The sequence below is a fragment of the Gymnodraco acuticeps genome, unplaced genomic scaffold, assembly GCF_902827175.1.
Source record: "Gymnodraco acuticeps unplaced genomic scaffold, fGymAcu1.1, whole genome shotgun sequence".
Taxonomy (NCBI): Eukaryota; Metazoa; Chordata; class Actinopteri; order Perciformes; family Bathydraconidae; genus Gymnodraco; species Gymnodraco acuticeps.
This window is the reverse complement of record NW_022991375.1, coordinates 3,234,196-3,246,419: the sequence shown is the minus strand read 5'-3', so window position 1 is coordinate 3,246,419 and position 12,224 is coordinate 3,234,196. Positions and strand designations below refer to the sequence as shown.

The 12,224-nt window shown below is 40.4% G+C and overlaps 2 protein-coding genes across 2 annotated transcripts; one reads left to right on the top strand and one right to left on the bottom strand.

Annotated features, from left to right (window-relative positions):
- Window positions 1-3,083: 3,083 nt before the first annotated feature.
- On the bottom strand, window positions 3,084-9,130 carry klhl7 (kelch-like family member 7). The gene is made up of 12 exons (XM_034241053.1): window positions 8,723-9,130; window positions 7,826-7,931; window positions 7,209-7,302; window positions 6,802-6,926; window positions 6,364-6,539; window positions 5,889-6,063; window positions 5,258-5,400; window positions 4,780-5,020; window positions 4,417-4,618; window positions 3,909-4,006; window positions 3,625-3,808; window positions 3,084-3,513 (listed from the first exon to the last, which is right to left on the bottom strand). The coding sequence occupies exons 1-12, from the start codon at window positions 8,846-8,848 to the stop codon at window positions 3,342-3,344; spliced, it is 1,842 nt and encodes a 613-aa protein (XP_034096944.1). The 5' UTR covers window positions 8,849-9,130; the 3' UTR covers window positions 3,084-3,341.
- Window positions 9,131-9,447: 317 nt separating this feature from the next.
- Window positions 9,448-12,174, top strand: si:ch73-345f18.3. The gene is made up of 4 exons (XM_034240721.1): window positions 9,448-9,630; window positions 10,435-10,513; window positions 10,623-10,844; window positions 10,950-12,174. The coding sequence occupies exons 1-4, from the start codon at window positions 9,580-9,582 to the stop codon at window positions 11,306-11,308; spliced, it is 711 nt and encodes a 236-aa protein (XP_034096612.1). The 5' UTR covers window positions 9,448-9,579; the 3' UTR covers window positions 11,309-12,174.
- Window positions 12,175-12,224: the final 50 nt, after the last annotated feature.

Sequence of the window (12,224 nt, the reverse complement as noted above, 5' to 3'; positions counted from 1 at the left end):
CATACAATTGCGAGGAGGCTCGTTTTAAGGACACGTTTCTCAGATCTGTCACAATCTTCGTATTGGAATACACTTACGTTTTTGAGTGCAGTCCCACTCTGTTATATTCCTCCTTCCTACAGAACAGACAATGACAGGATAATATGTGATTTGTCGGTATAGTCCTATTTCTTAAAACCTTCTCTGTTGTTTAAGTGTCTGATAACCACGAATAGTAAGCAATTATATGACAGTAATGTAATGATATCACATATATGATCATGTCAGACACATGTTATTTTCAATCAAGCCTAAAAGATAATGTGTTCAAACTGGCTTCACTCACTTGAATTGCTCCTTTGAATATCATTTTTATATATTCCTACTCAACACATGTTTGTATTGTAATGCCACTCATATATATTTTATTTTTTTAAAATTGTATTTTAAAGTGACATTGAATGCTTTGAAAGGTGCCCTAAAATAAAGTGTATTATTGATCTTATATCTGTGCCTCTATTACATTACATTTCATTTTCTATCACACTATTAATGGTCCTTATTTTAGACTAGGTTAATCCTGGTGTCAATAAGGAAGATCTACACTGTTCTCTACATAACATGTTCAGAGCAGGTATTTCTCCTGCCGGATTTGAACCCCCCCCCCCTATATCTTTGTCCAGGATAGTCACAACTTCACCAAAATCACACTGGTGCTTGCTGTTCCCCTCTAGTTTGTGCTCACAAAAGCATTTCACTCTGGGCCCTGCAGGTCAAAAACTAAAGAGGGGCTTCCATATCCGGCAGTGCAGTTGCTAGAGCTGCCGGATTTTGAAGCGCCCCCTGTCATTTTGGCCAGGACAGTCACAATGTCACCAAAATCACACTGGTGTTGCCTGTTCCCCTCTAGTTTAGGCTCACAAAAGCATTTCACTCTGGGCCCTGCATGTGAAAAACTAAAGAGGGGCTTCAAAATCCGGCAGATCAGGTGTTGGAGCTGCCGGATTTTGAAGCCCCTCTTTATTTTTGTACCTGCTGCGCCCAGAGTGAAATGCTTTTGTGAGCACAAACTAGAGGGGAACAGGCAACACCAGTGTGATTTTGGTGAGTCTGTGACTGTCCTGGCCAAAATTACAGGGGGCGCTTCAAAATCCGGCAGCTCTAACAACTGCACTGCCGGATTTTGAAGCCCCTCTTTAGTTTTTCACCTGCAGGGCCCAGAGTGAAATGCTTTTGTGAGCACAAACTAGAGGGGAACAGCAAGCACCAGTGTGATTTTGGTGAGTCTGTGACTATCCTGGACAAAGATATAGGGGGGGTTCCAAATCCGGCAGGAGAAATACCTGCTCTGAACATGTTATGTAGAGAACAGTGCAGATCTTCCTTATTGACACCAGGATTAACCTAGTCTAAAATAAGGAACATTAATAGTGTGATAGAAAATGTAATGTAATAGAGGCACAGATATAAGATCAATAATACACTTTATTTTAGGGCACCTTTCAAAGCATTCAATGTCACTTTAAAATACAATTTTAAAAAAAATATGAGTGGCATTACAATACAAACATGTGTTGAGTAGGGATATATAAAAATGATATTCAAAAGAGCAATTCAAGTGAGTGAAGCCAGTTTGAACACATTATCTTGTAGGCTTGATTGAAAATAACACAGTGTCTGTCTGACATGATCATGTGCTATCATTACTGTTATATCATTGCTTACTATTCGTGGTTATCAGACACTTAAACAACAGAGAAGTTTTTAAGAAATAGGACTATTGACAAATCACATATTATCCCGTCATTGTCTGTTCTGTAGGAAGGAGGAATATAACAGAGTGGGACTGCACTCAAAAACGGAAGTTTATTCCAATACGAAGATTGTGACAGATCTGAAAAACATGTCCTTAAAACGAGCCTCCTCGCAATTGTATGCATATTATTTATTCAGCCGTTTGCTGTTTAATCTGATATATCATTCAAAAGAGAGAAAAAAGCTTTGAAAAGGGTGAAAAAACGGCAAAAACTCAATACAGGCGATGACGTCACCTTTGCGCGTCCCCGCGAACAGGGCTTCAACCTACGGCATAACACCGGAACTAATAAGGCCTAACCAAACCGAGCGAGGCCTGCAGTGGAAACGCGCCATAAAGGACCCCTGAGCGAAAAATGCTAACGCACTTTGGCACAGAACTCAAGATGGGGACGCAAACACAGACATCACAACACGTACCTTTACGGAGAGATCGTCTCTACGTAGCTGTCAATCTGATCAAAAGACGTGTTCAGTGGCATTAAAACGAGAAAAAACGCGGCTGAATCGGTTAATCCATAGGTTGATAATGTGTCTGTAGCTTTGAAAAAATTATTTATAATCCATAATTCCATTTGTATGTAAACATCGGAGAGTACAAATTAGCTGCTAATGGTAGCCACCAGAGTTATCGCAGTTTCCGGTTTTGGCTATGCGTCACTCTCACACACACATTACCAAATAAGGAGTATGTGGGAGTTCCCCTCGATTCCATTTGCTCTGACGGTTAGAAAGAGATGCCAATCATCAAAATCGACCAAGGGGGCCCACAGATATGGAAAATCCACCCAAATGACCCCAGAAGTGTTTTTTTTGTGCTAAATCTCTCTAAAAAGGTCAAATTTCACTTGTTTTGCAACAATCTTGATACAGGGTACTTATTATATGTTGTAGTTCGGATTCCTAAAGCTTTTAGTCTACCATCCCATCATTCAAGGGTGGTTTTCACTATAAGTAATTTACTTTTTTGGACGGACACAATCATTTACATTTTTTTACTGTGTTCAATCTGAATTTACTTTAAAATAAAAACATGTATATTGATTCTGACACTTCTACATCCAACTCACAGATGTAACCTTGCTTTGAGAATTATAAATGTAACCCTTTTAGAAGGGAAGATATGATCATTTGTTCCGGGAATGTCATTTTCGAGCCTGAGGCCTGAAAAACAGGCTCTGGGCTTTAAGGAGCAACTTGTAAAATCTAACTTTAGCGCAGATGCCTTTATACTCATGAATTTGGTGCTTGACTTACTTGTCTTTCTATAATAAAAAATATAAATCAACTTATGAAGATGTTGTTGTTTTATCAAAATGATAATAAGTCTGCATTATAACTATGATACCAATTGTTCATTATATCGCATTCACAATTGCAATATTGTCCACAATCGAAATATCACTTTTTATGCAAGCCCTACAAGGATGTTCACATGAGTAAGAGCTGACAGGCCTTGCATATTAAAATCAACTCCATTGTTGATTGTAGGCCTAAAGTGTCATCAAAAGTCACAACTTAAAATATAAATGAATGTTCGTCTTGTCCTACGAGGATGATGAGGTTGAAGCAGACGGAGAGGTAGAGGCAGCAGCCGCAGCGTGTGGCTGAGAGTCTATGAGGTCCATGTCTTCGTCTTCGTTGACTCCACAGGTGTCGACCACACAGACCAGGCAGCTGGTGACGGGAAACGCTCGCACCTTGCTGCAAGATACCCACCTGAACACACAATAAAACTGACTTAGAGGGTTTGAAATATGATTCAGGGTTTAGAGTCATAAGTAGAATATCTACTTATTTATTTACGTAATATTTAGTGAATACACTGACCTGTCGGTTTCAGTGTGGTACTCCAGGACGTGTCCGAGCCGCCCCACACCTTGAAACCCTGCCAGCACATAGATGATGTCACCGACCACTGCACACTTCACTGTTAAACCTCGCCAAGGCATCGGCGAGGCAGCACGCCACTCATTAGTAGCTATGTCGTAGTATTCCACCGAGTCAAGTCCACCTGTAAAGAAAACACAAAAACTCCATCATTCAGAGGCCACATATGCTATAACTACTATTTCAAATAGTAGTATAACATAATTATGATAACGTGTTTGTACCCAGTGCCCCCTGCCCTCCAACAGCATAGATCCTGCTATTGACCGACACCAGCCCATGGTTCTTCCTGACCTCTCTCATCTCGCACAGCTCCCTCCATCTGAGGACAGAAGGTTGGAGACAGACACAGGGACAAATATGGGATTAAGGAAGAATGTAACAGAGAACAACATTACCTAATTTGAGCCCTTTTGGGTGCATGTGCATATTATTATTGAGAGGTACAAACTTTGAAACTCAAGATTCTTTCTAATAAAATGAATAGTTTTGACTGGCATGTCTCCCTGCTTTTTTTGTGGAGAAGCTTCTTTGACCTCCTGGCCTGATACAATCTTTTAAAAGCACATTAGTCAAAATAAAAATGTTGTTCTTGTCAATTTGAACTGGTGGCTGTTATCATTTCTACTGAGACTTTGGGATTCTCACCAAACAAAATCGATTTGATATTGTTATGCGTATACTTTTCCTCCGCTTTGCTGTATAATTCAGAATAATTTTTGCGTGACTCACTTTTGAGTGCTGGGGTCGTAAACCTCACAGTTATTGAGGACCCTGCCAGATATGTTGTTGCCCACCGTGCCTCCACACACGTATATGAGCCCGTTGGCCTCCACTGAGCCGTGGCTGCAGCGAGCCAACAGCATGCTGGTTTTCACCTGCCATGACTCGGTTCTTGTGTCGTAGCATTCGAAAAGGTCCAGGGCAGAGCTGCCTGCGGACACACACATGGATCATGGTTAAATCCTTTCATAAGGGATGACTTTCTACTATGGAGAATTCTCAACGTCCACTATCCCCAACACAGTCAGTAAACACACAAAGCATCCAAATTCCCAGGTTTCAAGTCCACCCCTTCGACCCGCCTGTACTCACCCACTTCTGACCCCCCAGACGTGTAGATCTTGCCCTGTGAGGCACAGGCAGCCAGGCTGTCACGAGGCGTGGGTGGCCCCAGCTTGGAGTACCAGCTGTCCTTTAGGACGTTGTAGCAGTCCATGCGCTTGATGGGGAAGAGCTGTGAGCCCCCCAGGATGTAGACCACGTTGTCCCAGAAAATAGCTGTGGCATCGCGCCGCTTCTCGAAGGGGCAGCGGATGTCTGTCCATGAGGAATCCTGCATTAAAAGCCAGATTAGAAATTAAACAGTGCAAACTTTTATTTCTATTGCCCTAACTATATACAATGATATAGCTGTAATGCTTGTTTTTGAAGTATTTGGTCTGATTAAAATGAAATGTACTCTTGAAATATGTAAGATGTCAATTACAAAAACTCAAAGTCTTGGTTCTGAAATTGAAAAATGTACTAAACAAAAGAATATACACCTAAAATACATTTACTGCCTTGGTACCTTGGGGTTGAAGTAGCGGCAGGATTGAGGCTGGGAGCCCCCGAACAGAGCGATGCGGTAGTCGTGCTTCTTGCGTCTCGGTCGGCTGCTCTCTCCCAGATCCTCCCGGTCCTCCAGGGACAGCAGGTGGTAGCGCATCCCACCTGGGACAAAGGCATCGGGGGTTTTATTTTTGGTGTGTGTACGTTTTGACATGATCTTTTGAATCTTAAATATGAGATAATTTAAGACATTAATTCAGGGTTGGGGATACAGGTGGGTTAACACCATCTATGGTGGTGGCACACATTTTAAACATTTGCAAGAGCCCTGCCAAAAACTCAGAATTTTACCCTCAATAATAATACTTATTTTATCTTTCACTACTATAATAGAGTATGTCGAGTTAGTTTGCATCCAGTGTAATGTAATTTGTCTACACCTAGTAGACAATGTGACCCTTTACTTATTACACCAATATTTTTGCGCCCCTTTTTTTGAATAAGCTACAACCTATTGTTGTTACATTATTGTTACTAAGCTTACACTTTTATCCAAAGCGACTTGATTGTACGTTTAGCAAATTAACCACCTAAACCATAGCGGTCTATTGTGTGTAAAAATGTGTGTGTTTCTCTCTCTTCCTACTTACTGATGACCATCTTGAGACACTGTGGGTTGTCCTGGATGAGGGGTTCAGCCTGCACCGTCTTTGAGAGGAAGGTTTTGGAGACCAGAGGAAAGCGAACACACCCCAACACTTCCACCATGTACTGCTGTCTGTTACACACATCGTACTTCAGCCATCGTACTGCTGCGTCATAAATCTGAACACCAATGCAAAAAACAACAACATACAGATTATTGCTGTTTTTGCTATGAGTCATCTTTGTCATGATGTGTTGACACCATATTTGTTTGGTTTTCCGAGTTGTTCTTTGGATAATTAGCATGTATTGCTTCTTTTTTAAAATTTTAAATATTGTTAGGGACTTATTATTTTGCACTAAAAATAGTCAACAAAGGTACATCTATATCAACAACTATGATATGTTTAAAAAAAAAAATCATATACCTAAAAATAATAGCACAAAATATATGAATTCAAAGGATGTGTAGAAGTGTACCTGGGCCTCAGCTCGGATAGTGAGCTTGTCCTGGTGCAGTAAGTGTGTGAGCTGTTTAACGTCCAATTGCAGAAACTCATCCAGTTTGTAGACTTCAGTGAAGTGGAGCTCAAAGAAGTCGTCTGCTGCAGCCTTCAGGTCAGGACAGTCCATACAGTCTGCCAAGGAGGAAATACCTGCAGGAGGACAAGACAAGGATCAATCACTCCAGAGTAACATGATGGGGCAGGATGCAACAAAACACATGTGTAGGACAGATAACTTTAAATTCTACTTTTCTAGAAAAAGCAGCTGGAATAGTGTGTGCACCTTAGTAATATAAGTGGTATTGATAATTGATGCTGGGGAGTCCATAGATAAAGCATCAAAGGGCTCAGCAAATGTTGAGGTCACAAACGATGATATGTGATTTCACCTTGATTGTATTTACGTTCTTACCAAGGCAGTTTGTTGCATCAATTTGTCCTTTGAGGAACTCCACACACATCTTCTTCACAGGCTCAATCTGGTACTGGTTGGCTGCATCCAGCAATGACTGGACGTTACTGCTGTTCACAGAGATCCTGGCACACACACACACTTCATCATTAAAGAGATGCATGTGGCCGTTTTGAAAGCAGTTATGATTAGCATCACCAGAGGCCTGTACTAAGCCCGCTAAAAAGAGAACCAGCGTCGTAGTACCGGAAACCCAGAGTTTTCCCTGAAGTTAGCCTGCTAAGCAAAAATCCAGCTTCGTAGTACAGGCCTCTGGTCACATTACATTTTAAGTTGCCCCATATGCCTTAAACCAATACTGCTATATTTCACAATATACTCTCTATACTTTTAGCCAAGACGCTTACCGAGCTGTGTAGATAAATTCAATCAAAAGCTCAATGATCTCTGGCTCAGCACTCCTGAGCTCCACCTCGTGGGAGGTCGACTCCATCATTCTGGCTAGAGGTAAGGAAACATTTATTTAGATTTCAATGAAAACAGAAACCTACCAACAATGCATGGCAGATGACATTTCTTGTTATGCCTACTAGCAACAGCTTGGAGACCACTGCTTTAATAATATTGGGACTTTCCAAAAATATTATCTTCCATTCTAAATCTCATGTAGCAACAGAGGCATTTTATCACTATGTTTTTATGTTGCAGAGGTACATACGATAAATGCAGACCAGACTAAAACCAAACAACAATAACAAAAACATACATGGTTATATAAACAAAACCAATTCAAAACCAAGAAGATATGCATTTAAAATTGGGAATTGTCTTAGCGGTAATCACAATGTAGGCTTTTTGTTGAAGCACATTCTAAGTATGTGGAGCATGTTAACGAAAGCCAGTGTTTTGGCACAGTAGGCAATGGTGTGTCCATTAACTATCTCCAGTAATATCTTGGGCTAGTTGTACACAATATTAAGTGGCTGTCCTGTCAAAAGTTATGTGTTTCGTTGTCGACACTTACTGGTAAACATGAGACTGAAGAAGTGGCTGGCAGCTGCCAACACTACCCTGTGGGCATGAAAGTGTTTCCCCTGAACCATCAGGGTCACATCGCAGAGGGTACCCTGAAGAGGAAAATCTGTCAGAATTCCCTATTTGTCCCGCAACGGGGAAATGTACAGCATTACAACAGCAGAAGTATAGTGCAGATAAAGTAAAGAAAAAAATGGTTTACATATTAAATAAAAAAGACAATATTTAAAAACTAATAACACCATGGTAAAAATAAGAAGCAATATATATTTTTAAAGTGACCATATTCAATTAAAAAGGTTGCTGGTACTGTTTACAGATTGTAAATACATTTAAAGAAAAAGAAAGCGTGAATTGCACGAGGGTATATTGCACATGAGTGTATATTGCACATATATTATTGTCAAATGTACAGGCAGTGTTATTGCACATCAGGTGTATTACAGTCTATATGTGTGTGAAAAAAGCACACACAGTTAGAAAGCATCAGGACAAGGAAGGACACACACTTACACTAAATGTCTCATGTCAAGCCCTGACACACTCGTGTTCTTTTGTCTCACACACACACACACACACACACACACACACACACACACACACACACACACACACACACACACACACACACACACACACACACACACACACACACACACACACACACACACACACACACACACACACACACACACACACACACACCACACACACACACACACACACACACACACACACACACACACACACACACACACACACACACACACACACACACACACACACACACACACACACACACACACACACACACACACACACACACACACACACACACACACACACACACACACACACACACACACACACACACACACACACACTGTTTCCTTAGGTTGTTCATGACTCCCATGATACCGGACAGCTGTCTGTGCTCCTCCTTGATGGCACACTTCCTCTCGCTCTTCTTCTTGGCGCCTGGCGACTTCTCTGGAGAGGCCACCCCCGTCATGTCAGCCAGATTAATGTGATCTGTTCTATGAAATGACTCTTTCTGCACCACTGCCAGCAGTGTGTGCAGTTGCAGCCTCTTTGTTGTCGCTCAGCAAATGATTAGCAGGAAGCTTGTTGTTTTTAAATAAACTAAAAAAGCCGAAATGTGTCAACAGCTTCGACTCTTAGAGATAAAATCATAAAACATAACTTTCTGTACATACAAAATGATAAAAATAGTGTATTTGTTAAGCAACAGCTGCAGCTGCAGACTTTAGCTTGGGTTGTGGTTGTTTCCTTCTTCTACGGTTTGTGCTTTGGTTGAAGATGCTCGCCTTCGCCCCCTACCGTCAGATGTGAGAATTTACACTTTCACCTGCAGGATTGCGGAACTGATTTATTCATCAATTACAAATATTTTTTATTTTACTTTAGCGGGCATTGTTGGGTTTTCACAACAAAAATACTCAGAGCTATTCAAGCCCTTGGAAAGACACATTTTCGATATCCAAGGATCTAAAACAGCCAATAGCAACAACAGCAGAGTTGTGTTGTTGATCTCGCTGCAGCTCACCTGTAGTAGGTGCACCTGTCTGACATGCTCATATCTGTGCACTTGTCCAGTAATCATAACCAGGAAGAAAAGTTTTTATAGAGTCGCGTGACGTTGACGGTATGTGCAGACTCCAAATGCATTGTCAGAAATTACTGACCTGAAAACAAATTGAGAGACCCCAGAGCAGCAGGAAAATGCTCCGTTTTCTCTGCTGTTGCTTCTCAAGTGGAGACTCCGCCGACGAGGTTCGTGTTTATTGACTTTTATGTAAATGTTAATGCCTCCTATTCGAGTTCAAACGATTCACTTAATCATTGTTTTGCTGTTGTGAGATTAATAGTTTGAACTATTACTACTTTTAATGTTAAAATGATGGGGACTACTCCCTTTATAAAGATGTTATGCTTTAAATAATAATGTATTGTATATAATTATCATTGGATATTCCATGTTAAAGTATTTTCATGGTGTATCACAAGACTAGAAGACTCATTTTCGATAATTGTATAAAATGATTATCTTAAAACTCTTAGAAAAGCTACGAAACACACTGGAAACACGTTTTCTTTTCTTGTATCACACATGACACAAAAGAAACCAATCTTAAATAATGTAATCGTAAATCACATGTCTCCCTGCACAAATACAATGTAATAAACAACAACAACAAGTGTTAGCCTGTTCTTTCTCTCATAATAATAATAATAATAATAATAAAGGTATATTTTAAAATCGTGAAGACATTCATTATTGTCCCAATAAAATACATTTGCCACTATTATTTAGATTTGTTTTCACACATACATTGGTATTGTCCCATCCCTTTATACAATATAACTTGAAAGTATAATAATGTCTCAATGATTAATAAAGTAGGAAACACATTTTTATATATATATTTGTTTTCCTCCAAAACATTGGTTGGTGCATTGAGTTGATAACAAAGTCATTACAAGTTTCCAGCCTTATTAGTGCTTTGTGTGTCTTTTCTAAAAAGTGCCAGTAAAATAAATGTTATGTAAAGAAAGCGACTCTGCTTTATATTTTAGAGACAGCCTCTCCTGCACCCTGGACCATCGGACCTGAATGAAGCTGGATCAGCCAGGCAGAGCCGATCAGCACACAGTGGTACATTTCTTTCAGACCTTTACACTTCCAATGCATAAAACTATAAGTGAACCACACGTGTTATTTTCTATGTGTCTGTGCCTGATGTGTGACACTCTTTTCCCTCCAGATGCAAAGACCGTAAAGCGGATTGGCAGGCTGGTTATGAGGCGAGTGTGTGTGCCAGAGTTGGACCAGAGGTTTTCTGACATGGCAGAGACTTTCAATGAACAGCACGAGCGATATGAGGCCATGGTCCGAAATATCAGAAACCTGCGCCAGAGCTACAGCTGTAACCACAATGATACCCTGGCTTTAACCGAATGTGTTGGGATGATCAGAGACGAGCACGGTAAGTGACACACTCCCTGCAAGTGGAGGAAACTTGATGGCAGATTTCCCTTGCTTCGGTTTTCTTGGTTTCTGTATTTTAATCTCCATTACTCTCCACTTCCAGAGGCCAAGTACAGGGTCTCACTTCAGATAAAGGGATACGAATTCTCCCTCATTGTGGTTCGTGTGGATGAAAGTGATGAGGAACCACTGCCTCCACATCTGCAATTTGCTCAGAATGAAGTGAAGGGCATTTCGGCGAGTGCCAAAGCCACCATCTCAAAGGGCACCACACTTCAAGAGTTGATTGGCTGGCTGCTCCGTAGCAAGGATCAAATGGCTGAACAAGTGAAGGGGACTGCAGCAACTTACCAGGAGCATGGCAGGCTGAGTGAGAACCTGGAGGAGAACCTGAAAGAAGTGAGGAGGGCGAAGGAGTTTGCACTAGGATACAGACAACAGGGCCGGGGAAGTCTTCACTGAGGCTGCACAGATAGCAGGGGCTTATCTTTAATGTTTTTTTTTAGATGTCCACTTTAAATCCACCATACAACATTTAAAACAATAAGGCACACACAGAACAGCATGCATTTAAATAATCCAAGTCTTTGCTTTGCAGCATCTTGCATCACCTTTATTATCAGTACACAGAGTTTTACAATGATATCTTTTTTTAAATGTTTTATCATTTTTTTAATAAAAAGTCTCTGCTTTTTGAGACTTATTTTTATATTTAAATGATGATGTCTGTAGAATGACTTACATTATTTTCCTTGCAGGGTGTAATCTTACCCACTAACATTAGGTGGCATTGCAGAATCACTTTACATTTCCAAAGGTTGCACCTCAATTTATATTCCTCCAATTATTTTGTTTCTCTAAAATGCACTACATGAATGTACATTCCCAATATTCCAATACCAATAAAAAACATATATTACACACTTTTCTACCTGATTAGACACTTGAATTTGCAATATTTGGGCGGTAAGGAGAGATTGTTCTTTGGCTTTTCTAAAACAGGATAATTGTGAGTGTGACTTGCATAGGATTATACATCTCTTCTATAATGTACAAAGGACAGGACAGAGTGCCCCACAGAGGCATGGCAATAGGACATGAGGCAGATTTCCTGATTATTTTCCAAAAAAGCCCATGTATTTATAAACTGATTAAAACCCAGCTTTCCATCTGTTATTTGCATGAAAACACAGGGTCATATGCCATCTTGATAATTCATTTTGGAAAATCCATTGTTCTAGAGGTCATTGTCAAGTGGTCATGCATTATTTATCCATCAGAGAAATTTTTAGAGTCGTGCTTTTGCCCTAATCTTTACAGGTTTATTTTTCATGATGGTTTGCTCATTTCTATATGAGAAAGTTTGGAAGTTAAAATA

Coding starts and splice junctions, on each gene's coding strand:
- klhl7 (XM_034241053.1), bottom strand. CDS start 8,848: ATGACGGGGGTGGCCTCTCCAGAGAAGTCGCCAGGCGCCAAGAAGAAG. Junction 7,303..7,825: donor CTTCAGTCTCATGTTTACCA/GTAAGTGTCGAC, acceptor CCTTACCTCTAG/CCAGAATGATGGAGTCGACC. Junction 6,540..6,801: donor TGATGCAACAAACTGCCTTG/GTAAGAACGTAA, acceptor GTCCTCCTGCAG/GTATTTCCTCCTTGGCAGAC.
- si:ch73-345f18.3 (XM_034240721.1), top strand. CDS start 9,580: ATGCTCCGTTTTCTCTGCTGTTGCTTCTCAAGTGGAGACTCCGCCGAC. Junction 10,514..10,622: donor GAGCCGATCAGCACACAGTG/GTACATTTCTTT, acceptor TTTTCCCTCCAG/ATGCAAAGACCGTAAAGCGG. Junction 10,845..10,949: donor GATGATCAGAGACGAGCACG/GTAAGTGACACA, acceptor CTCCACTTCCAG/AGGCCAAGTACAGGGTCTCA.